Source organism: Lonchura striata, chromosome 6, assembly GCF_050655825.1.
Source record: "Lonchura striata isolate lonStrDom1 chromosome 6, ASM5065582v1, whole genome shotgun sequence".
Lineage (NCBI taxonomy): Eukaryota > Metazoa > Chordata > Aves > Passeriformes > Estrildidae > Lonchura > Lonchura striata.
In genome coordinates this window covers 23392719-23420166 of record NC_140708.1, presented here as the reverse complement: position 1 = coordinate 23420166, position 27448 = coordinate 23392719, and the positions used below count along the sequence as shown (strand labels likewise).

General features: G+C 39.4%; 1 protein-coding gene across 8 annotated transcripts in view; it reads right to left on the bottom strand.

Moving 5' to 3' along the window:
- The window catches only part of WDFY4 (WDFY family member 4), a 121729-nt gene extending 96511 nt beyond the window's left edge, over positions 1-25218 (bottom strand). For 3 of the 8 annotated variants that reach the window (XM_085583605.1, XM_085583610.1, XM_085583608.1), the window contains exons 1-13: positions 25064-25218; positions 20853-21114; positions 17163-17277; positions 16447-16550; positions 15154-15300; positions 14603-14792; positions 13328-13517; positions 11288-11460; positions 10629-11081; positions 10147-10251; positions 9100-9290; positions 5987-6597; positions 1848-1941 (exon numbers count right to left, since the gene is read on the bottom strand). In XM_085583605.1, coding sequence (XP_085439731.1) covers positions 1848-1941; positions 5987-6597; positions 9100-9290; positions 10147-10251; positions 10629-11081; positions 11288-11460; positions 13328-13517; positions 14603-14792; positions 15154-15300; positions 16447-16550; positions 17163-17277; positions 20853-21113 — 2634 coding nt within the window. In that variant the 5' untranslated portion in view covers position 21114; positions 25064-25218. Of the gene's footprint in view, positions 1-1847; positions 1942-5986; positions 6598-9099; positions 9291-10146; positions 10252-10628; positions 11082-11287; positions 11461-13327; positions 13518-14602; positions 14793-15153; positions 15301-16446; positions 16551-17162; positions 17278-20852; positions 21127-25063 lie in introns of all 8 variants that reach the window. The other 5 variants (XM_085583607.1, XM_031505246.2, XM_085583606.1 and 2 more) reach the window with 4 other exon arrangements.
- Positions 25219-27448: the final 2230 nt, after the last annotated feature.

Sequence of the window (27448 nt, the reverse complement as noted above, 5' to 3'; positions counted from 1 at the left end):
ATTCCAGAAAGTATAAGAAATGGCTGAAGTGCAAAATCACCTGTTTTACTGTCTGCTACTACATTTTCTACACTGACAAGCTCAACATTGCTTCAGCCCATCATTTTTTGGGTCTGACAAAGACCACTGAGAAGTTGCAAGATTGGCAGGAAATTGATATTTCTGAGCATTGGAATCAAAAGTACATTAATTTTATTGAGTTCCATTAATGTTTCTGTAAAAGCAGTGCTTTCTCATTGCTAATTCTCTGAAAGCAAAGGAATCACACATGATCTGAACTGATTCTAAGATTTTTCCAGATTACTCCCAGACACTCAGACCTAAAATATCTATCATGGCACTAAAACCAGAAAGAGATGAGTTATTGTCTCTTCTCCACATCTGCTCCTAAAAAAGGGTACTTTTTGATTCAGTCTTAAATTCAGTCTTAAATTTATGAAAGTCTGCAGTACACCCACAAAGCCATTATTTAATCTCATCTAGCTGTTAAATACTGTGGCACTAGACAAAGAAATAGTAACCTGTTTGGAACAGAATATATCTACCCAAAGAGTAATTCTTTCAGTTATTTTCCTTCTACCCCTTCACTAGTCACTGAGGTTAAACCTTTTGCAGCAGATCTTACCTGGCTCCTGTGCTCCAAGTAGAATCTCCTGGCACAAAGATTCATGCAGTGGTATATGTTATGATTAAAGCTAATAAAGTCCAGCCTTACATGCTTCTGCCTGCCAGCATCAGTGAGCTTCTGAAGCTCTGAAATATTCTATTCATTCTCGCTCTCATTCAATGATTTTTCAGTAGAAATACCCAGGAAAATTCTATTTTTCCTTTATCCTTTTTGTGGGTTATTTTATGAGAACTCTTCAAGACATTTGTTAACTCCTAGCCAGGGTTTGAGTCAGGACCTTACATAATAGTGGTCCAATTTTACCTGAGGCAATCATATTCACAACAGAAATATTAAAACAATACCAGTAATATTTTCTTATTGACTAAGAAAAAAGGAGTGAGAGAAAAAAAAGAAAATATGAGCATACTTAAATACATAACTGGAATTTGTGCTCTAGGCCTTCATACTTTTAAGAACACTGCCACCTACTGAGGGTCTGAGAGGGTCTCCTTACAGAGCTCAAGTCCTGGAGCCAATTCCAATTTCTTGATGACATTCTCATCCAATTAACCCTTCTATTATTTTTCAGAAATTAATTACTGTAATTAACAAAATTTCACTAGTTCATGGCTTGATTGCAATAAACAGAGTTGGAATGTGCCAGCAGTTATTTACTCCTTTCAGAGCTCTGGATGTAGAACCTGGTTTTATTTCAGTCTGCACTCAAGTATTTTAGACCAAACAGCCAATACAATATAGGCAATATCTTTATTCAGAGTGGGTATGTATATATATGGAAGAGATGACAAATTAAAACACATTCTAAGCTGCATTAAAAGTTTGTGGATCATTAGGTCTGAAGAGCCAGACTGTTCTGGTTGCTAGCCCTGTTGGCTATAGTTAAAATAGTTTTCAAGGCACTTCTACATTATGCCTTTGCAATAAGTATTCTGAGATACTATTTGGTCTCAGAATACTTATTTGCAATAAGTATTCTGAGACCAAAATCCATATACTGCATCAGGCAGGTACAGAAATGCTTTGGCAAACTGACAGCCAATAGCTTTTGTTGTTCTTACATCTACTGGCTCAGTGAAATGTGTGCTGTTCCTCCTGACAGTGTTTTAGGTAAATTTTAGTACTGCCACATTTGCAAAGACTAAGCAATTCCTGGAAATGAAGCTACAGAGAAGTAGAAGACACTGCTTAGATGGCATTTTAATATGTTCAGACTCACCTGAGCATATTCTTCTTTGTAAAGTTTTGGCAACAACCTCACCATGACACAGACAGCACCTGGATGTACAATGGTGCAGTCTCTCATTTCCAACCTGCAGTAAAAACACACATCATAATTATCATTAGAACAGCAAAGAGGTTCTAACAGTATTCCAGCAGAGCACAGCATTAAATCCTCCTAGTAGCAACCAGGCTCAGCACTGGAAACAAAGCAAACATTACAAATTACCCGGAACAGCTGGATGCCTCCTGAGAGTAACAAAGACAGGACATCACCTGCTCATGAGCTGACATTTCAAGGACTTGCATATTCAAAGATGTGAGGTAACCTCTTTAAGCAAATTTTGTCTTTGAAGGTATTTGCAGAACAGAAAACAGACAAGCAGAGGAATCACTGATGCATCAGTCCACAACCAGTGTCATCCTTTTATTTTCTAGACGTTTATAACTTGGGTTATACAGTAACTTTAGCACTTTAAAATAAAATGAAAAAGAGCATAGGTGAGATAATCTTGCTGAAAGCAGTATGACACCCTCCCCTTCCAACACTAGAATTTGCCTAAAGTAGTAAGTAAACTAAAATTGAATACCTGCTTTCCCTCCAGTTTTCATTTTTTGCCACTTATGACCTTTATACATTCAAGAACAGGAAGGAACTGAGGAATCTGAGACATCACAGAAAAGATGCCATGATGCAGGCTGGAGATCAAATATATCTCAAAGATGAACCCACAGCACAGCAAAAAACTAATTTAGGCACTACAGGCTCATCCTGTTCAGAGTATCATCAACATTTCTGGGTGCACCTCTGAACTGGAATTGTGATGTGCACTGTCAGAAATATCTGTCCCAAGCAGATCTCACAAGAAAAGCAAAGGCAACACCTAATGGCTGTAATTAGACTGAAAAAATGAAGCACAATATGCTTTATGAACTGTATAAAACACAAGGTACAAGAGTAAGCATTAAAAACAAAAAAAAAGGAAGACTTTTACAAGGGATGAAAAGGAGGGTAAAAAGACGGCAACTAAACATTTTTGTTAGCCATTCCCAAAAAGGCTCATCTGATACAGCAGAACAGGGAGTAGTGTGTAGTACACTGCCACACAGTGACAAATAGTTTTTACTGCACCCTCAAGAAGGATAATTTCAAATTAATTGCTCATTTGCCATGTTTTCTGTGCAATAAATCAAAATCAGGTCTGGTATAAAGAGTTGCTACAGCAGTGGTTTCAGTGTAGATACATACACCTGTACTTGACATGAATGTGGGCAAGTTTTTAAATGTCACAGAAAAAAGTACACTGACAATACACTCATCTCCCTGAGAAAACACAGACCTTTTAAAAGAGAAAAATTCAGCCTCACTGAAACCAATAGGGACTAAATCATAGTTGGAAAGCCACCTGGTTGGTAACAATCCTGGCATGCTGGCCCGTGCCCAGGTGAGCCAGAGTGTGCCCAGGTGGCCAGCAAGGCCAATGGCATCCTGGCCTGCATCAACAACAGTGTGGCCAGCAGGAGCAGGGGTGATTCTTCCCCTGTACCTGGCACTGGTGAGGCTGCACCTCGAGTGCTGTGCTCAGTTCTGGACCTCTCACTACATGGACATTGGGGTTCTGGAGTGTGTGCAGAGAAGAGCAGCAAGGCTCAAGAAGGGTTTTTAAGAATGTTATATAAGCCTTATCTCCAGCCTTCTCTGTGGTTTTCTGAGGCCCTCATTTTATGGCCTGTCTTAGTACAAAATCTGTGGTTTTGTTCCAACTCCTCACCTCTGCAAATACCCCTTCTCTCACACTCCTGCCCCAGGGCTCTCCAGTCAGCCCTGTGATTCCACTCCATCTATCTCACCAGTTTCATGGTGTGAATTGCAAATCTGCTCTGCACTGGCACTACTTAAATAAGATAAATAAGAGGTTTTGGGGACAAAATGAGATGTCACAAAGAACCTGAAGAGCCATTAGCACAGTGAGCTGTCTGTGTAATAGCAGCTGCAGCAGCCATGCTGCTTGGGTGGGCACAAAGAAGGGCTTCTCTCCCAAAGAGATCAGCCTCAGTTAACACAGCTTGCAGCAGGCTATGTCTAATCACCAGGAACAAAGGGAAAACCAGAGACCCCATCTGTCACAAAAGGTATTTCAAACATTACTGCAGAAGCAGGAACACAGAGAGCTGGTTTTTAGATGAGAAGGACAGAGTCAATTCCCAGAAGCTTGCAGCATCATTGACCACAGGAGAGTAGAAGGGGCTAGAATATTATCCAGCATTAAAATACTAACTTTTCTATGTATTAGTCACAGGCTTCTGTAAGATCACCCCCTTTCCCTGCCTCCTTGGGAATATTAATATATGTTGCAAGATGGGACATCACAGGCCACCTACACTCACTGCATTCAAGTTCCTCTTTTCAAGCTCCATAGCTGCTGCCTGAAACCATGTCAGGGGAAGTGTGAGTGTGGAGTACAGTTAAGAGGAAGCTGCATTAGGGGAACAACAGGCTTGCAGAAACTATGGGATTTCTTATTTTTATTTTCATAAAATTTACTGGTGGAAAAGGATTCAGAGGTATGGCTTGAAGACTGACGGCTTTCCAGTACATGTTCCTCTTTTGTGTTTGCATACACTTGTCATGGACAGTCTCCAACCACCCCTAGCTAATCTGGCCTCCTTTTGTGCTTTCACATCCCAGAACCAAGACAAACAATCCCAAATCAGACAGACACTGTGCACTGAAAGGGTCCCAGTTTACAGGATTAACATCTCCACAGGTGGTACTCAGTTACTATACAGCATCACATCTCAGCAGGCAAAACAACACAAGGAGATAGGAAGCCTTGCTCATTTCAGACCTAGTAACTTCAGAAAGACAATCAGAAGCCAGAGTCGCACCCCTCCCAGCATTGCCCCAACCTACTCTTTCTCCCGTAACATCCCCGAACCTCCCTTATGCACACGCTTCAATAACAGACAGTGTACTTCTCACAACTACTACCATCTATGTACTCTATGCACATGGACCATGTTCCCCCAAATCAGGCTAGGAAGATCTGCTTGGAAAAGAGGATTTATTCCTCCCGAGCTACCAAGGCCTCTCCCCAGCACTGAGTATCTAACCAGAAACTTCCAGTGGAATTTAAAGAGTAAACAGGGAGCAAGCATCTCCATGACTATTTTAAAATCTCCTACACAGGGTACAAAGAAATACACCACATGTTTTTCTACTTGCTTCAAACAAGTATAAATATAACCAGAAATGCTTATTCAGCCTGCTTCAGTACATAGGGAAAAAGAGTTCTGCTGACTTCAGTGACTGCTTGTATGAGTGGCAGACATGTCTTAGTCTTTAACTTGGAAGATGACTTTGCCATAATCTATAGTAAGGGTTGAAGTAATCTAACACTTATCAACTTAGTCTTTTCAAGCATAACTCCAACCAGAAACAAACTTGATAAAAGGATTAAGATTCAAGATAAAGCTAGAGAAAAATGAATGGACAGAAAAATTTCATGATTATAAAATGCAGGTGATTCAGAACTGATTCACAGCTGACAGCTGTGCTGATTTCTGGTATAGTCTTCCCTTCCTAACCAAGATATATATTTTGACATTCATTCAATGAGGTAGGCAGCATGAATGTTCCCTTTCCTATTTTATCTGCTTCAGCTTGAATAAATGTGACTGTATCTGCACACGTGCTTGGACACACACACGAGGGAGCATTTGAAATACCTGAGCGTAACTTTTTTTTTAATGTATTGAGTGACAGGAAGCAGCTTTCCACATAATTGAAAAAGTCAAAATTGATCAGAGAAGGTTTAAGCAGTGACTAAGCACAAGATTTAAATCCCAGCAACCTTCTTGTAAGACTCCATTCCTGCTCCCAGTTTGCAGGTCTCAGAATCTTCAACATAAAATCTGCAACTCTTGGGGCTGTGTGCCCCACTGCTGCATTTAATCCTTATTCCGAATTTTTCTATCATTTACCTTTCCAAAAGCATTGATTTCTGCTGCCTGGAGGGCTGGGAGTTGGGATTGAATGGATTTGTTTACCCTTGGCAGGTTATATCACACTCATTTACATTTAAAATGCACATATCAGCCTTAGTACTCTATTTCCAGTAGTAAATAAAGGCTTACCTCTCTTCAGGGCTTCCCCATAGGATATAGGCAGATGCAGGTAATTTGTTGCCTGTTCTTTTGAAAGCAACAGGATGCTCTTCTTGAGCTTGGAGTGCCTCCTGATCATCTCTTGTTTCTTCTCCCATCTCTGGCTTCCTCTCCTTAAAGTAGCTTTCTTGATGGAGGGTTCCTTTGACCATATGATCAAGAAAACGTAGAATCCAAATGCAGTTTTTTAGCCATTCTGGGAGAGGTTCTGAAGAACAGAATGCTGCATCCAAGAATTCTGCAAATGTCCTTTTCTTCTCAAGGGTCACAGGAATTTGCCTTTTCCCTTCTGTCCAGAAGCATCCAAGTGATCCGAGATCCTCTGCCATCTTTTCAAAGAGACCATTCCTCTGGAAGAAGGTGCTGTTGACAGGGTCTAGGTGCAGGGCTGCAGTTATCCCCTGAAGAGCGTAGAAAACCAGCTCCAATATACAATTCTGTCCAACTGCTGCCCACTGCCCAGATGGAGGGTCCTGCAATGCACCTTCCATGTCTGAGAGGAGGGAAAGGAGCCCATTGAATCCACTGCAGGTTCTGAAAGCTGAATGGCTCTTGGGACTCTCCAGTATCCTCAAGAGTGACTACAAATGTTGGGAAGAAAGAAAACAAAAGAACTTAAATCAAGGGAAAAGAAGCTTTAGAATATTTTAAAATTGCAAATTTGCACAAAAATTCTTTCACTGAGATTTCACTCTTTGAGGGAGTAGGGGAAGGTGGTCAAAATAAAGACCATCACTGCACAACTTCTCCTCCCTTCCCCCATATGCCCAATGAATCCTACAACCAGCACTTGAATGCACCCTTAGGAGCTGCTAAAGCAGTCAGCCTAACAGGTACAGAACTGTGCTCACAGGAGGAAGCAAAGACATCAGATTTCCTGCTTTACACATCCTAGTCAGTTTGGCCAGAGGTAGTTTCATATCTTTGGCTGTTCTTTTACCAGTCTTCTCAGACTCACTCAATAAGCTTGCCTTTGACCTAAGTAAATGGAAGTAAAGATAAAATTGCAAATACCCTCACATGGAAACTGGCAAGAAGGCACAGCTCTCTACAGACAGGTCTTCCTGCAGCCCTGTATGCATGTGAGAACCCACACTAAACTGCTCATATGACTGAGAAGGCCCTTTCCAAAAAAAACCAATGACATGGGATGGCACAAAGAATATTGCAAGCAGCAGGCTCTCCTCATTAAGAAAGACAAGAATACCTTTTCTCTGGTGAGATGTTTTTAAAGTTTGCACAACACTTTAGAGGAAAAAAAGCCGTAAAGAGTAAGATCTTGAGACAGTGAAGTCATTAGATTTTATTTAACTTCAATAGGCTTTAAGCAGGTTATAAGTGAATGTCACTTGACAATATAACACATATATAAAAACAACTTAAACTATTTGCCAGTTTTGAATGTTATGGGCTTGTTATTTTAAAACAAATCTGGAAAATTTATTAAGAACTGTGAAAGTAAAATTGGTGAGAAAAAGGAAACAGTCTACTGCATTTGAATATAACTGATCCTAAGTTTTTGGGGTGTTTCACAATTCATTTTATACAGGGACTTTTCAAATTTGATGCTGTACCTTTGCACATTGGAAAGGGTTAATTTTACATATAGATCTCCCCAGGAGATATCCAATGAAAGAGCTTTACTTCACAACCTCCTGAGGAGGAATAGTCTTTAACAGAAGTATATCTGCCTGTAACAGGACGTAGGACTGTGAGAAAGGGTTGTGAGAACTGAAGGGGGAGGGGGCACTCTATTACTGTCATTCAATTTTGTATGATAATATATCACACCAGGCAGAGACTTCTGAACAGGGAGCAAATTTAATAACTTAGAGCTGAAGTTATCAGGATGGCTTTAATACATTCTAGAGTAGGTCAACAATAAACACATTTCCTCCAGCTTTAACTCAGTTAGAATTTAATCACCTGTGAGTTAGTATTCCTCTGTCTTGAATCTATAAAACTGATGTCTGCTGGAAACCCCATAACTCAGTTACTGCTAACAGAATTTATTTTGTGCATTCCATTATTTGTTATTCCTCATAATTGTCCACGTGCCACACTGGAATATGGCAGTGCTAATTGCATTTGGGTTCAGGCTTTAACAGCTAAATATACATTAGCAAATCAATCTGAATTTGTGTGTAACACAATCACAGTCCCAATGGATAAAGAAAATAAATTCATTTGCTTACATTATACTTTAATACAGTTATCATTTGTCAAAATTAGACACTGAAGTTGCATTTATTTTCATATTAGTTTGGACACCATACTCAACTTTTCCACAGATACTGTTAAAGTTTACTATTTCAAATCAAAACTATAAACTCCATCCTTTAAAAATTTTTTAATAACATAGTACTTTTGTTATAGAAACAGTTATTATATTATACAGAAAAGTGAATTTCATTCACACTTGACAGAGAAGGTAGAAAGAAATTTTAAAATCAGTGCTTACAACTCTGCTGCTTCTCAACTGGATGCCTATGACCTAAACCAAAATAAAGCACCATGATTCTTTCCTCTGTTTCATTGCTTAGGGATCAGACACTCTGGGGTCAATAAAAGCCATGACTAGTTCTAGTTTCTTTCTCCAAACATTCATAACATTCTTCTTTCCCATTGCCTCATCTGTTTCTATGTGACACTTGCGTTTGTGAGAAATGACAAAATTAAGGACAGCAAAGTTTCAACCTTGAAAACTTATCAGAATGAAGCTGTTCATCTCATGCCTATCCTGGCTCTTCCAATCTTACTGCTTTATATTTTACATCCTCTCTCCACATATCCACTTTCATCCACACGTGTTTCTCCTTTTTCTGTCATGTTTGATAGAAGTGCTCATACAATTGTACCTTTAGCATTTCCCTTTTCTCCTCTTGCACTACTATTTAAATCTTCAAAATACTTTGTCATCTGGTACTGAGTGAAGGTATTGACCACACAGGCATTGCTAAAAATCAAAGTGCCCAAGTTACCATAATCTAGAGCCGGCCTATGGCTCTTTCTACTGCTCTTACCATCTAGAAAAAAGATGGTTCACCAGAAAACAATGCCCAAGTGAGAGCCACATGAATTACCTTCAGAAGATCTAGTTTCAGATGTAGTTCCCATTGAGTGGAAGAACAGAGGGCCCCAATAACAATGCTCATATATTCTTCATAATTGATGACTGATAACTGCTCCAAGATGCTGAGAGTAGCACTCCTGTAGCACTCATCATCCAAAAATATCTTGATATATGGCACCATTCCATAGTCCTTCAGAACAACTAGGTACAAACACATCATTTGTTATTTAAACTGCCCTTTGCTTGTAGTTTTTACAGGCAGATTTAAGTGTTGGTGTGAAGTGCCACATCTGTACAAATACAGCAGGACAGGTAAAAAGAGCAGCTGCTTAAGCTAAAGATGACACAAACTGAATGGCACAAGAAAAGCTAGAGATAAAATGACTGGATGGCGATGATTTCCAACCATCAAAGATGACAGTTTCCCAATACAATAATGAATGAAAAGGAAAATACACCTTAATTTCAGCTTAAGCATCTCTCATTTAGGAAGGGAACTTCTTGAAAGTTTCTGAAAATATGTTTACACTGTGCAAGATACTGCAAACATGATGATTCTAGGATTCCAGAGTGAATTGAGTGGATTCTAGTATTCAGTAGCATTCACTCCAGTACTACAGTGTTCCACAAGGTTCCCTACAGACTTCTTAGGTATAACACAAATATAGGAGTGTTCCTCAACATGTACCTGATCCAATCAAGATTTCAAATAACAGATATAATGGAAGAAAATCTGGATGAACAAACAATGCACAAGTCAAATACACACCCTTTTTTTTTTTTTTTTTTACAAGCTTAGTCTGTGCATCCCATATAAACACATCAGGAGTATGCACATGGATGAAGGAAACAAGCTAACTACTGGGACAAATCTTATTATGCAGGTTGACAATAACTTTCATTTCTTCCTAGTGCAACACAGTTATCCCTACACTTGCTTTTTTCCTCCATTTCTGACTGAAACACAAAAGTCAGAAAGTTTGTTGGTGCTCCTTAAGACCATGGCCACTTACCACCAAATATCATGAGGATAATGCATTCATGTGCATTTCCTTACCTGTGTTCCTCACAGACCTTGCTGTAAGGGCAGCCACCATATTCAGCATCACAACATTTAATTCCTTCTCAGTGCCTTCTTTTAGGCTAGGCAGATGAGTTCCAGCTGTTAGCATATTAAAAGTTACATTACAATATACGAGAAATGGAAGGAAGAATTTTTCTTGCTCCAATCTCAAGCTTGCATTCTAGAGAACCCCAAATTAAGACCTCTTTAAAAGTGTGGGCTGAAGGTTGCCACCCAGAAAAATTCAACATACACTAGCAAAGGAAAGCCCAGAGCTGTTTAGGCTAGTGAACAGAAAAATAAACAGCAAAGATTTCAGAGAGGACCCAGCTTGTGTCAAATTTAGGCCAATTGGCTTGAGGACAAAAATCTAGCTACTCAGTTTAAAAAATACATAAATTTACTGTAGAAATAGATTATTTATTCCTATTGATCTGCCTACTACAATGGTCATTGTAAGTGGCATTAAATTGTACCTGATTTCCTCAAGATTTTTGCTTCCTTCCTCAAAAGTGCCAGCAGGAGGCCTAAGAGCCCAGAGTCACGGAAAATGTCACTAAATAACAGGTCCTTCTGGGTCATGCTGAGAAGGCACTGGAGAGCTGTTAAGGTGCAGAATGGCACTGTGTTTTCCTTTATCAAATACTGAACCTTCTTCAAAATCTCATGGGGAACATAGGAGAGGTCCAGGACTATGGACTCCACCAGTCTGAAGAACTGGACTTGGATTGGGTGTGGTTTGAAATGAATTATGTCAGTGAATTGGTTGATAGGTTGCAGCGTCCATTCCAGAAGGAAGAAGTTCACTCTGTCCCAAGCCCATATGGTACCAATTGCTGCCAAGATTCTTCCACACAGGTGCTGATCATTGCTTCTCTGGAAAATGGATTGCAACACCTGGAAAGGCTGGAGGTTTTTCACTGTCATTCCTGCACAGAAAAAACCCAGGTGAGATCATTTTTACCTGAGTGTCATGTAAGTCTGCAAGCACCCTAATTGTAATGTTAGATCATCTGAAAGTGGAAATAAGAGCAACAGACATATTAAGACACAAAATGAATAGAGCTTCATTTTGCTATGACCCAGCCACCCAGCCACATGTGCATATACACACACACACACATATACACCATACCAGAAGACTGTGTCCGCTCAAAATCAAAGTGTGGCAATTGTGGGTGTACAATATTGCCAGAAACTTTCAGTTCTGTTTTTCCACAGGTTGTAAGGCAAGTCAGCATATCCAAGATCTCATCCAGATAGGGATCTCCTTCATTTTGCTGCAAACCCTCACATCTAGGAGCAAAACTTGGGACAGTCATATGTTCATGCCATAATTGTGCAAACACTTTGGATACATTATCAGGCACAGAACACATAGGAGTACACAGAATAATCCACACCACGGTGGCACACTGAATCAGAACAAAACCAGACTGAAGGAAACTGAAGTGACTCTGAAAAAGTCTTGTTAACAAAAGGAAGGTAAGTGTTTCAGCTTAGTCCCATTATGTGTCCTTTAAAAAAAACTTCAAAAAAGTCTGACTTGGGGAATAAAAATTTAAACTTTTTGAGAATTCAAATAATTAAAACACACTTCATATAAAAAGGTGGGCATATGGTTGGTAAGACAAGGGACTTTCTAACTGAGATAAATAACAGAAAAATCTCAGCCCTGAGGAAGGTACAGTATTATATTCCTCAAGCTTTGTGAATCAGACATGAAGATGGCAGGTCTCTGCTAAGTAAGGAAATAGTTTGAAATGTAACCCCAGATTTTCCATTGTTGATAGACTAAAGTGACAGTCTGTCAAAGGACAGAGAGCTGTTTATCACATCATTTTATTCTGTAATTCTCAGATGGGTCAGTTCTTAAGGAAAATTGCATCATCTGGGCATGGGTTAGTGGCAGAGAAATAGACTGATACTGTTAGGTTAGAAAAATCTGTGAAGAAAACAAAATATTCTGGTTTCACCTCAACATGAAAAAAAAGAAAAGAGAGCAAATGCTCTGTTTCAAAGAATGCTGTGTTCCAAAGATTCTTTTTATCTGAAAAAAAAAGTTCTAAACATCAGAGAAGAGGGTACCTGCTCACATCAAACATTCTGAAAAGAACTCTCCATCTATCCCTTTATGACAAGTTATGCTGGGAATGAAGACTAATCTGAAACCAGGGCATCTGTTGTTTCTGTCTCTTCAGCCTAGTTACACCAGTTGAAAAGGATGGGGACATTCATAGCCCTTACTGAAAAGGATTCTGTGCTTCCTGCCCTAACATGGCTAGAATTTAATCAGAAATATGCATCTCAACACAATTATTTACAAGGGAAATCTAGACAGTCTCAAGTAATTAAAGAAAACACTGCCAGAAAAGCACAATTTTTTTCCAATCATAAATTAATAATTTTGTGTGATTCAAAAATCATGGACAGGCATAATCATTCACAGATATCTTTGACTTCATTATTTAATTTACAATCCTCTAGATTCAAATTAAAGAATACCCTCCCCACCTCAGTCATTGTTCAGGGACCAAAGTTTTCACAAGTGTTGCAGAAATAGTAGAATAGGCAAATCTAGAATGGAAACAAAAACATCTGGAAATGTTTTCTTCAGATGATGTTAAAGAAACTCAGCCTGGTGTGACAACACAAGGTGACAAGGAGAGTAACAGATTCTGCTTTGTACTTTGGATTAGGATAACTAGTAGGGATTTTTCCTGATTTGTTTATGCTCATCTCAGTTCTGAAGAATGTAAACATCTCAGATTTAAGTTTGGGTGGCTTATTGGGTGGTTTTGTTGGCTTATTTTTGTACATCAAGGAGATAGTGTTTCCCTCCCTAGTTGACTGCATGCCTGGATTAAAAACTCACTTTAACGGAGACATGTCTCTGACCTACATCCTCTATAATACTAATTGATGAAGAAATTTTGTCTTGTGTTCAAAAGTCTCTTATCCCACCTGCAAACTAACTTCCTCTATACTGCCTGAGTATGTTCTCCTTCTGTTATGGCTAAAGTAGTAAAAGTTATGTACTGCTTCCCTTCCTAATATAGCAATGCTTTGCATCCACACAGAGTTTCCTATATGATTCATATTTTAAGAGATCAACTAAGCATTCTGAAAATTAAGCTTTAATAGTCTCTAGAAGCCTACTAGAAATCTCTCTTACCTGAGTAAAATTTTTAACAGGAGTGGGTAGCCATCATTATTTTCAAACTCTGTTAATAAAGCTGACGATACAGGATAAGAATCTTTCACAAAGCACAACACAATACTGGCAGCTTCACACACATCACAAGCAGGTAGAGTATCAGCCAGTGTAAAGAGATTCTGAATAGCTATTTTAATGCAGTCAACAGCTGTGGGGGCGGGGGGAAAAAAACAGTAGGTATTTATGAACTGAAAGTCAAACAAATTTAAAGTTGCTAACAAAAATTAAACAAATTTGAAGTTATTTCCTAGTAAAATAGGAGTCAAACAACTGTTTTTCTACAAAGAAAAGAAGATATATAAACACCATACTCATTTCAGAAGCATTACTTGCTTTAAAATATGCATGCATTTCTTTGCTTTACTACCAGAAACTGATTTAATCTCTGGAGTATAAGCTTTCAACCTCCCAACTCACCAAAATTGATGTATACTGAATCCAGCTCTCTGAGCACAAGGTAAGCAGAGACTAACAGATGTAATTGTCTCATATTAAGTCAATCACACATTCTGTGCAGAGTTCACAGAGTACTTCTTTGCTCAATGAACCATATGTAATGGGGTACACACATTTTGCTTTGAAAAATGAAGCTTAATCCCATGGCCAGTCCTTCCAGGGCAGCTTCAAAATGTCCAAATAGTTCTTTCCATCTCACTCAGGAAGTCAAGTTTTTGTTTTAAAAAATAAAAGTATCTATATGCATTTAATACATAACATGGAATACTGATGGTATTTTGTGCATTACAAAACTATTTTTTTACTTCTAAGAAATTGAGACTTGTGGCCTTTGCATTTCTTCATAAGAAAAAAAAATTGCTAGAACTAATAAAGCCTAGAAAGAAATGAACACTTAACCAACCACGTTGTTGTCCCAAAATATACCCTCTGACAGTGACCCCAACCTTGCATTTAGTGTTCATGAGTCTCAGACCCACAGACTGAATCACACAACTTAAGACAAAAAATAACACCTCTTCCTCTTGCCTATATCAGTGTGATTAAGTGGGATTGGCTCTTGGCTGTAATTTGGAGGGTTTTTTATGTTAAAAATCTTTCCATTTCCAGATGACTATCAGTACTAAATAAAGGTCCTCTCTACTAAGTCACAAGCCCATGCTTTGCAGCTGACTACTGGATGATGTAAGGGAGATTACAGATGATGTAATTTATCCTGGGGAGACTCTTTTTGGTAATTCATTGTCAGGGGAACTATGAGGAAAGAAGAAGGCAAACCTTGTAGGTACACAATGCTGGTTTTGGTCTGAGCCTTCGAAATTGTTCTTAGCACACAGCCTGTAGGTACTTTCCATGACCAGCTGCACTGGTCCCACAGAGAAGAAGTTGCTATAATTAATGACTGAAGCTTATCAGCTGCCAGCAGTTCCTCTATGCCTTTTTCCTCTTTGTACATGTTAAGCATTATCTGAAAAGCAAACAAATATCACCTACAATAAACACCTCTAGAGATACCCAGGAGATGAAGAAAAATCCATTGGGGAAGGAGATTATAAATTTGATACTAATGCCAGGAGAAAGGATGCAGTGAAATGAACAACTACCACTAGGATATTCTTAATGGATTTTACCCAGTTAAAGTCATGTTGTTTTGTTTAGTAAAAAAATAAGAGATAGTTTATATATTTTTATATGGCTCCTGATACTTATTCAACATTTCGCAGCCCAAGCTTACCAATTTTTTGGCAGTTCGAATCAAATGAAGAAATAAGAGCCTAAGGGAACATCTGAGTACCCAGGGGAAATGAACCCCCAAATGCACATCTCACCTTTACAAGCATTTCCTGAGTTTGGGCATCATCCTTACTTGTCTCCCTGTCATCACTGGTTTTCTTCAGAGGGACAGTAAAGAAAAGGTACAGGCACTGCATCAGAGCAGCTGGGAGCCCAGATCCAATAATATTCCACATAGTCCTCTAAGAAGAAAAATAAGATCAGTCCCTCCAGAAGCTGACCACAGTTTCCTTGTGTTCCTACACACTGAGAATAGTCATGGCAGATGAAAGACCCACTTGAGAATTTTACCCTCGTGGGTGTTCTAGGGCACACAAGACTGGCAGTGACATAGCATGGCTGTAAAATCCACTTGGTAGAGTTAAATACACTGTGTGCTGGTGTAGCTGTTCCCAGGACTCCTTGCTCCAGCTGAACTACAGCTTTGGCAGTACTCTGTCCTGCATATGGAGACCTGCAGTCAGTGAAGCACACAGCCTGCAAACTAATTAGCAGCTGAACAGCAAGGCCAGGGACCAACAGTGTCCCCTTTACTATTGCTTTCCAGGACACTCTGCAGCTAGAGAGGCCTGGTATGCTGAAAACATAACAAAAATCAGCACCAAACTAGCAGAAGAATGAGGTTTGTGATATGAAGTTTTGTGAGTATGTATGCTACAAAAAATGGCAACATCTTAAACCTGTGAAAAACACAAGTCTCATCAGAAACTTCATGTTGTGACTAGCTATCTATATAATTTTATAGAGGTCCTTATGATACAGAACGTATCCACTATAATCTGACAGTAAGATTTTATTTTTGTGTGTCTTTGAACAAGAAAAAGACAAACTGTTTAACTAAATGTCATGGAAAAACACACTACAGATGCCCACCAGCAGGCTGTACTCCTGATGCCAGTTTGCATTGGGGATGGCTGTACAAGTAGAGTTTGTGAAACACTTCAATGTGAGAGACTATCACGATTGAAAAGTCAACCACTGTATTACCAGACAAGACACTGTATTACTGTACCACCTTTTTTGATATGTAGACTGATAAAGAATACACAAAAAGATACACAATATGGAGGGGGAGGGAAGCTGCTCTGATATCAGCTGTCTGATAACCAAAACTAAAAAGGTATCTGAAAGCACAAAATACTTACTTCTCTGTTTTAGAAAAGCCTCGCCTACAAACCAGGTGGTGTGTCCTTTAACTGTATACCTTGGGCATGCTCAAGCTCAAATTATTAGGGATAATGCAAATACTGAGACTCGGGTCTTCCACTGTACCTACACAGTTTCTCTGAAATAAAATGGAAAACATGCTTTGTAGTATTTTCTCTTACCAAGTCAGTCTGTGAGAGCAGATACACCGATTTCAGGAGCAAATGGCCATCTCCTGTTTCCCCTTTCTGCTTCAGCAGTTGCTCCAAAGCCAGACGAGCTTCTTCTGTTATCACAAAAACATTAAACTTTAATTCCTTAGTGAAAGATGAAAATGCTGCATTTATACTTTCTTCTTCATTTTGTTAAACTTGTCAGATGTATCACAGATCTGACAAATTTAACAAAATTACAGTAGCAGGAGTTCACTAAAGTAAACAGTAAAACAAACTTATTTTGAACTGAGCATCGAGGTCAGTTCATGTAAACTACATGTTTCAAGCTGACAAATTTCACCAAGAATACCAATTCAGTTCATGAAACCTGGCAGCTGACAGCACAAATAATGTACAACAGCCACCAACCATAAATGGCTAGCAATGTTTTTCTTATTTAAGAAAGCTCCCCAGAATAGGGTATAACCTACTCTTTCACTCTTACCTGCATTATACATTACATGCTTCCAGCTACAGAAGTTCCAAACTAAACATGAGCATGGCATACAAGGCCAAATCTTCAGTGCAATCTCCTCAAATCAGTCCTAGCTCATACCCACTAGAATACCCGTCTTGCTACATAGCATTTTTCTGTTCCCCCTTTATTTCCAGCACAGAGTACAACTGAAAGACACACATTTCCAGAATAACAGGATCCAATGGATTTGGTATGGGATCATTACCTGCAGGCTTCCCATTGAGGTTCCTCTCAATTTCTTTAGTCAGAAGCTTGGAAACCTCACTGGCTAACAGCTGAATATTGGGGAATGTGATTACTCCAGCAGACTGTTCCCAGGCCTGAAATCCAAGTGTAACTGTTAAGCCTCTGACACATCATGTCTCTGGGAGATTGGCAAAAACTAATAAACATAAATGAAGGAGCATAAGGATAACATTCATCTAGGAAATTCCCTCCCTAGTCAGTATAATCCATTACGCAGTATTTCCCAGACAGGCAGGAATATGACACTACAGATACAGAAGTCAAATTGGAATTATCTTTTGAATAATGTAATGCACCTACTAGAGAGCTTTTACAGTATTTTCTATACTGAATACAATCCAAACAATGTAAATGTTGGTCATACCCTGTGTCACTAATTATTTGTATCAACAATTATGCTAGCCCCTTTCAAAGTATGAAACCCTGAAGAAACACAAATATATAGACAAACTTATAAACAATTTATAAATAAGTTTATAACTCACTTGTTCAAGAATGGACAAGCAATTAAGTACAAAACTTACTAGATAAACAACAGGAAGACTTACTGATTCCCTGAGTCTGACAAACAAATAACTCTTATGTTTCTTAGCCCTACCTTTGGGGGAAAAAAATTAAACATCAATAAAATGTTACAGCAGACTAATACTATTGAACCCAACCAGCCTCCAAGAACCAGGTGCCAATTCTTTTATATAAAACATCTGCTGATACACACATTTATGGATTAGCAACAGTTCAGCATTAACCCCTAAAGACCAGTCTGAGATACCTCTGTCCTCAGCAATCTTGAAAAATTATCTTTACAACTCTCCTCCTTTTAAAAACTCTGAAAAATCACACTGTAAGGCCCAATGATTAAAGGAAGAAAAATGACATATGTCTTCCTAAAAAAAAATTGGATCAGACATCCCATAGTACTTTCTGCCAAGAAATCAGTGCAACTCTTTGTAAATGAAGATCCTCCACAAATATTTCCTTCCCTACCACGGCTTTCATTTTCTTTCATCACAGATGGCAGCTTGTGGACAAAGTGTCAGTCACCTCTCAGTAATCAGGCAAGCATCAACTTTTTACTGCAGTCAATAAGTAAAATGCACCCAAATCATCTTTCTGTGCTACAAGAGTGAAATACAATTGCCCAGTGGGCCTATTATTAATTTTCATCAGTCAATAACATTAAAAGCAAACTATTTTTTTTCAGATTTTGACCATAAGTTACTTTCAGAGACACTCAGTTGCAGAAGCAAGATCCACCAATTTGTCCACCTCTGATGCAGAAGAGAGGGAAGATCTGTAAAGAGCAGAAGCAAGCTGAGCAAACACAATCACAAGAAACCTACAGTTGATTAAAAATACATGTCTGTCATTAAGTTATGACCTTTTTCAGAAGAAAGCAGAGCGAGATTTCTGCCCATCTTCCTCAAAGAGGAACATCCTCTTAACACTTCAGAAAGGCCTTGCTATACTCACTCTTCTGCTAACAGATGAGCAGGGTAAGTTTTAGAAGCTCAGACCATACACAGCAGAGCGCAGTAACCAAATGTTCATAGCAATGCTACTAGTCCATCTCCCTACAAAACAGGACACAAATGCTCTGATTTGATTTCATCAGTGCTCTTCCTGAGGGTCAGACAGCAATCTTTAGAATACACTGTCCTTTAGGAACAGACTTAATTAATTTCATATTAATATCTGAAGCTATAGAAAATCTATATCTGGGAGCATATCAACCTGACTCCATTGTAGGACATCTGCTTTTAGGGAAAACTCAAATAATACGGTATCAAAGTAATCTGATTTTCTTTCTTCCTCTTAAACCTGTTTCTACATATTTAAGATTCTGCCACAAGTTCCCTATGTCTGCTGTTACCATCTGCCCTTCCTATTCTATGGTTCATGGAGAGATGTTAGCTCAAAACCTGCCATGTAATAGAACGTTCTGATACTTTCTGAGGCACCAAGAGGAAAGATGCAGAAAGCACATTAAAACAACTCCCAGCCCAGGCCTGAATCACGAGCAGATGGCTGACATTTCCCTCCCACACTTTTTCCTTCTACGTCAAGGAGTGTCAGTGAGTAACGAGCCCCCGCACCCCAGGTGTCTCCTGCTTGGTGACCCCTCTCTCCGCCCAGCTGAGTAAGAGCTAAAGAACTAAAACCAAAAGGCAGAGATGCATTGTAATCTGCATGATCAGAACAGGGAAGTAAAAGCAAGAGAAAAATCTTCCAAGGAGGGAGAGGACTTACACAGAGTCCACTGTTAAACAGGGGGAAATGAGGTTGTTTTTGTAAGAAATTTACAACGTGTACAACTCCAACTGAGATGCATTTCCCCAAGCCAGCAGAAGGCTGGTATATGAAGGGAATAAAAGTCATGTGGGGAAGGACATGATAACTAAAAGCTAAAGGGCAAGATCCTCCACAATGCACTCTTAAATGAATGATGCAAAGCCAAAAATCACACTTCTGGACCTAAATGTCTACAAAGCAGTGCAAAGCCCCACTAGCATATCTAAGAAAAGTGGAGAGGAAGAATCTCACGCCTAGGGCACAAAATTTAGTGTTAAGCTAATGAAAAATTCTGTTCTCCACTATTAATATATTTGGTAGCAAAGTTTCCTTTGAGAATCCAAAAGCCCCTTTTTGCAAGCATTACTAAAATTCAGGAAATCAGTTTCTACAACTCTAAGGCTTGTGAAGTTCAGCCCTACAGAAAGGAAACTCATGATGAATATGCATATGTACAACATTGCCAGTCCCTCAGCAAAATTCGTCTTGCCTCCTGGGAACAATTGTCCTTGGGTCCTAAAATACTGGTACTAAAATTTATTTGCTTATTTATCGTGACATGTGAGATTTTACTGCTATGCTGTCCAATTTTTAATTCCCAAGACTTCTATATTTTCTAACTTTTAACACCCTTGTTCAGCTTTTTTGGTTCTTTGAAAATTTCATTCCAAAAAATTATCAGCCCATTAAAGGCATTCTTGCTTTTCATACTTAGTTAAGGATCAGTAAATCTAAAGGTGTTGTATATAATCTCATCTCACCACAACTTCTTTATTTCATGCTCACTACATGTTATTCAAAAACTAAAGCTCTAATAGAACTCAGAAACATGGAGATCTTAGAATTTCAATTTAATTGTAAATTTGAGGCAAGAAAATGGAAGAATTTCACATAGAGCCTACATAGAGCAATATATTACTTATGAAAACAGGAGGAAGCAGTTTAGAGAGATGATCTTGGTAGGAATCACAGATCTTCTACAGCAAGACCTGTTCATTGTGATGGGTTAATGCCCTAGAAGCATTAAGGATGTATGTTTTCCATGGACCTTCAAAAGAAAGTGTGCTGGTTTGGTCTGGGGTAGAGGCTGGTCTAGTTTCAATGCGGCTGTTTTGGATTTGTGCTACACACAGGGCTGATAACAGATCTTGCTGTCATTGCTGAGCTGGGCTTACACAGACCCAAGGCCTTTTCATGCTGCCATGCTGGAGAGGAGGCTCCCAATGGGGTAAAAGAATTGATCATCTAGAGGGATCCTGCTCCAGTTAACTACACTGGCTGTTTAGGTGACCACAGAATGGATAAGGCAAAAGAAACTCAAATTGTCAGCTGCAGCAAAGGCATTCAAAGAACAAACCTTTAAGAAGAGGGGAAGAAATTCCAGCAGCTTTCTCTGTTGATCCTCTGGCATGAGAAATGGAGCCACTTGTTCATATTCTATAAACTGTTTGCCTAGAGTCTCCCACAGGAGGGTATGGCTCTGGGGTAGCTCATCCTTGCTGTGTGCAGGCTGCTCCAGCACTTCTGCTGTGTCTCCATCATCAGGGCTCTGCTCCTGTTGTCCTGCATTGTCAGGTGACTCCTCCAGCTGCCACATGAGTTCAGCTGCTTTGTCCATTCTGAGATGAGACCAGATAAGTGTTATTTACAACTCTTACCAGTCAACTCTCCCAAGAAATTAGACCCTGACAGTTTTTACTGTTGGAGTTACAGTTTAGAAATGTGGAAACATTCTCAGTCACTGACTCTTTTCCAATTTTAATGGCAAATCAACCTGCTCCTGGAAAAGAACATTACTACCCTGCAACTGCATGAACAAGCTCTCTTCCATGAGATGTATGCATGTGATACACAATTCATCTGGGCTTTAGCAGAAAAAACAGTAAACCACCCAGCAAATCTGGATTCCAGCCCCAGCTTTGCCACTGAGGCAGATCCTCTCCCTCTCCCTTGTACCTCAGCCACCCCAACCGTAAAAGAAGTTGTAACTATTACTATCAGCAGATCTGCCCCAGAAGAGCAGTAGCCAAGAGCCAGGTCACATTTCATTGAGCATGGATGCTAAATCTAGCTGCACATCACTGATACACCCCCTACCTAGAGTGGGGCTGAAGCCCATCTGGAACAGTAGCTGTGTGGAAAACCCAAAGATTCCTCACAGAGTTGTTCTGGCCCAAAGAGGCAGCAACATTCAGCTCTTTGTTGTGGCAGATGTGCAGCTCTGTACAATAGGTATTTTCACAACATCACTGCTTGTTTTGCTGATCCTGTAAACTGAAGTGGATATGCTGCAATTGAAGGAGCATGGTGCTTCTGGCACTGTCATTGTCATCAAAATTAAAATGGGTCCATCTTTCACTACACATCAAGGAGTGTAGTAGGAAACACATTCTTCTGGTACCCTTATCTTGACCCCAAGTCCTCTCATCTACTTTACAGCCATGTTTTCATCCATAGTGTTCTGGCGGCTCACTCAGCCCTACTTCTTTGCCAAAGCTTCTGTGAGCTCACCCTGCTATGCTGAGTCTACGCCACGACAACATTTACACCAACAGGGATCAGGCTTCTCCAGTTTCCATCAAAGTCATCCATGTGCTTACTGGAGTCTAGGTCATTGTCTGACTGCTCCTGGGACTACAACAGGACAAATTATAACAGTGTGATTGGGCAGATGGGAGTTGTCACCAAAATCAATGTAGCTCACTTTGCTTAGCAAATTTATTGTTTTTTAAGAGCTCAGAAAAGTCTTTAGCAAATCATTACCTCTCAAAAAAAAAAAAAAAAAACCAAAACAATCTGACTTCATTTCTGGGAAATATGTCCTTTCTCTACAGTATCTGTTTGATTGTCATTCCACCATTTCAATAAAAATGCCAAAAAAGCAAAAGTAGCTAAAATCTGAGTCAGATCTGCACTACCAATACATGCATATGTTAAAATAAATTTTAAAAGACAGTATTATGAGCCTGGCTTAGAATTATGAGCCAACACTAAAACAGCATTTGGGATTCTCTTCCTTCATCATCCATCAGTTACACAGCTAGCTTACAGCTTGCATTCTGCCCACTCCATGTCAGATGAAGCAGTCTCACTTCCACACTCCTGCAGTAGCTCTATACCACAGATATGAAGGGCAGATATGAAGTGCACCACACTACCTGCAGCAGAATGAGGATCCCAGCAGACACCTGTGCTTAGATGCAAATGCTGGTCCTTCACACTACACCACAGGCTAACTTATTTTAACACAGCCCATACTCTATCCTTTGCTAGGAGATGGAGGCCTATATACTTTTGATCAGCTCCCAAAAAACAGTCAAGAGAACTTTCACAACATTTTGTGTTTTGCTGCTGTTTTCCTTAATTATCTGTATTAAGACAACAAGCTCTATGAGAAGAAAAAGTGTGGTGACTGCACAGAGTAAACAGGAAGACTCTGTTCCTCATGACTCTGTGGGAGTTATATTTGTCATATGTTATACTTAACTTTGGTGTGGGATTTTGACCCACTTAAGTCATCCTGAAGCTGTAAATGTGTTGGTTGAGAAAGCCTGGGTGCTGTTCTAGCAGTGAGAATAGTTCAGTAATGTTTTCAGTGAGGCTCAACTTGGATGCCAAATAGGAAAGCCATTCTCTTCTTCAAGGAGATCTCTCACCTTGGAAGCTACTCGGCTAAGGCTAAATCAATGCTAACGAGTAACTCACTCCAGTGCCTACATTCACCATGGTCTTCTGCACAGAGAACCCCAAAGTGTTTTACAGAGGGACTCTATAAATGGTGAACTTAGTCATGGAGTGGTGAAATGAAGTGTTCCACTGGCCTCAAAAGGTCAGTGACTGATGAGTCAACTCCCTGAGCTGCACTGCGTGGCCCTGGAAATGTGCTTACCAATTTTCTCTTTCTATTTATACTTGACTGAGAAGGCCTTTCTTGTTGGTGGCACAGTTAAAGTAAGCAGGGATAGCCTCTCAAAAGTGTTCGCTCTGTGAATCCATGTAATGAAAGAATCCATCCCAGCTCCATAAAACTCTTACAACCAGTTACTCACAACCAACTTCCTTAATGAAGATCAATTTGTAACAGGCTATGTGAGAGTTTTAAAGTGTATGTGAAGCATTTTAATCTCCAAAACTATAAGAAAGCAAAAGGAAGATTATGATACTCCTTGGTATTTATTCCAATTATCTAGACTACAAAAGCCAGATCAGACTAACTATCAGTCCTTCAGTATTAGTCTGTTGACTCTACTTGCACAATATGTTTTAAATACTATTTCTACTAGAAGCCTTTTCTTGCATCTACAATTTGATTAGGACTTTTAAGTCCTTTCAATTTTCTATTTTTCTGGGAGGACAATTAATCTTCTAGACCAACCACAAAATTGCATAGCTCATCATTCAAATATCTTTAGTATTAAGGATAACTTAGGTATTTTGTAAAGGTCTCATATGTTGTCTCTAGCGCACTCCACCACTTGTTCTGATCCTCAGTGTAAGTTAATAGCTTATTTCAGTTTTGATAAGTTTTTTGTTTGAATCTTGATTAGGTTTGATGAGGTTTGATACTTTTTGACAGGCATCACAATTACACAAAAAGTAAATGCTAAATAATAAATATTTTAAAAGATATAAAAGTGAAGGCTAATCAAATAAATCTGATAGTAAAATTCAGAATGCAGTGACAGTTTACAGAGAGAAAGTAGAACTTAATCATGTATTTTCCCTTTTTTTCTAAATAAAGCTTATGTGAAACCACACAGCATTGTGGCTACATCTTTCCAGACTGAAAAGACAGAAGGGAAGAAAGTCCTGACCAAAACTGGCAGAAGGATCAGCAGAATACTGTTACTAACAGCTTACTAGTTGAACAAACATGATTTTTTAATAATATTTTAATTATATTTATCTGTGATTACAGATAAATATACTGCCTTCAGCTGTTCATAGAAGGATCCCATTCAGGTAAAAAAAATCCCAATTTGCACCAAGACTAAATAAGAATCAAATCTCATACCAAAATTCAGGCCAAAATTGGACCCCTTTTTACAGTAAGTATCTTTGAAAAATGTTAGTTAAGTATACGTGGCAATCTTTAATGTCCAAAAGTACATGAACACAAAATAAAGACTGCAATTGGCCTCCTTATTTATTCCAGCTGTTCAGATAACAACAGATATACTAGACAAAATACCAGACCCCTAGTTCTAGGACTACCAGCTTTAAATATTCTTTCTCTAATATACTTTTCTTGAATATTAAATCCCAGGATTCTGTGGACTATCAAAAACACACGGCTCAGATCATCCCAAAAATCAAGTGTGATACTCTTTTATACTCTCTTCCTTTCATTGGAAGCCAAGATGACTGTTTAATGAACACAGCTAATAATTGTAAATGCCAAAACCAGGAATTCCATTACTTCTTAAGGAAAACTGTCTTTGCACTGCAATTTCAGGTGAACTTTGACTGAAACCTTCACTAATTGAAAGTAATCCTATCATAATATACTAGTTGCAACCAATATTGCTGTCTGTTCTGTCTGCATTCCCAGACAATCTCTTGGCATACCTGGGCTCCTAGATTTGGTAGCTCCTATTGCAGACAATAACCATATCCAGAGAAATGAAGGTTGCTGCTTCTGCCCTGCTAGGCATGTTGGTGTATGCAGTAGCTCCCACTCTGCTCTTTAAACTTTCCACTGTGGATCACCTGATTAGCTGCTGCACTTGCTTCCTGGGGAAAGCAGAAGTGAAAAGCAAATGAACCACAGCTCAGGAGCCATCAAGCTTCCAAAGCAATTTAAAACAGCTCAGCTAATACACAAACCTGGAAGGCACAGAATTCTTTTCCCTACATCAAGACTAACTAGGTATTTCCTCCTCTGTACCATATTCACAAGGGGGAAGGGGAGTGGGATTTGTTTTATTTTGTTTAAGGTTTAAAAAACTAATACAGCACCACAAAGCTCATGCTTTCTGTGCAACAATCTATGGCCAAAGTCAGACAACTACTGTAGTCCTTCCTCAAATGCCACACCCTTAAAATAAATATATTTGAATAGCAAGGGGAACTCTGAGTCCCTGACCTCTTTACTGAAATGGTCAAGGCAGCTACTCAGATCAAGAGGCAAACAAGCACTATAAGCTCACTGACAGCATAGATGAACCTTGATTAGATAGGGGCTTGGGGGAAGATGACTTCTCAGTTGTTTAGTTGCTTTTTTGTTCTCCCTAATAACACATCTGAAAGTCTTTATAATGGTTTTTTAAGGGAAGGTAGAGTTTAAACGTTTTTACACAGGAAATCCAAGTGTTTCCAACTGTTTTATGGTGACCTTGAAAGCCAGTGGGATCATGACCTTACAGTGACTGAAACCTGAGGGCACTCTACCCTTGGTGGTTTAAGCCACCTGTTTTCTGTTAACATCTGCTTTATTCAAAAAAATTGAAAAAGCAATCAGAAGGAAAACTAACCAACTTTCTCTTCCAACTAAGCTGCAACTTTGCTGCATAAAGTGCTGCTAATCCAGGCTGGAGAGTCCTAGTAAGTCATAAACAAGGATAGCAATTACCTATACTCCACAGGGACCTCTCCTGATACAGTGGTGTTCCTGGCACAGAACAATCCCACAGGACAGCTCTCATCCCTTATGAGGAATGTCTTGTATTGGATTACAGGCATCAGCAAAATCATGGGTTCAGCTCATCCCTTTATACATCATACCAGGATTTAGGCAGAACTCTAGATTTGCTGCAAACAGAAATACAGATTTAGATCACAAGGAAAAGACTGCACCATTTATACATACAGTAGTCTCTAAAGTGACCAGGTTTTGGAAAGCATTAGCTAAATTTAATAAGTATAAATTATAGGCTGTTTACAGACTTCTAAGTATCATTTACAGACTTTTTTCAAGAAGATGCAAGGCCACCCAGAGCTATGCACACTCAGGGCAGCTCCAGTGAATGTTGCATTTGGCCACTTCAGTGAGCCCCAGAGCTACTCACAGCCCCGTGCAGCACTGGTGTGGCTGTGGGGCCTCTGACAGCTCTTAGCACAGGTAGAGCAAGTTCCTACAGCTTGTGAAGGTCTGTGCCAACACATCTGCTGCTTTCCTGCTGTAGGCCATTCACATACCAGCTGATCTACTTCCAGCTGCAATCTAGCCCAACCAATGCTGCTGAGATGAATGGCAGAAGCACAGAGATCCAGAAGAGAATAGTAACACCAATCCAGAGAGAAAATCACTGTCTTAGACTTCCTAACTCAGAACCAAACCTAAGTGTGCTCCATTTCTACCCTTTTACTGCCACTATAAAAGCACAGATCATTTGCAGCAGCTCTGCCACACTGTTTGGCTAAAGAAATTTATTTCACAGAGATCTTCCCAATCCAATGATACCTCCTCACTAGATGATGTCAGGACTCAAGCAGACACAATCTTTAGAAGAATCACAGCAGAGAAAGTACCATTTCTCTTTTTCATACTTCAGTAACTGTTGATGGGCCTGAAAGTCCAGTTTCAACATGCCCACCTACTTAATCTCTGCTTCACTGGAGCAGAACAGATGTAACCAAATTATCTGTAGTAAAAATAACTCAAGGGCTAAAGACAAACATACAGTTCACATAGTAAGAAACAGCACCACAACACCCTTTGTCAGCCTGGGTTGTTTATACTAAAATACCCCTTTGTAATGTTCCTCCACCTACAAAAACAGGAAGAAAAATCCTTCTTTGTCCTCTTCCCTATAGTCTCAGGGAAACAACAACAACATCAAAAAAAAATACGTCTCCCACATGCATTTGTATCTATGTGAGGGCACCTAGTTCAAAGGAACCTTCACTTTGTTTGAGATATCTAGAAAGGGCACTAAATCTCCTGGTCCCAGGAGCCAGCTCTACCAACAGCAGCTGGAAATTGCTATCTGGTTGGGCAGCACTGTGATGTAG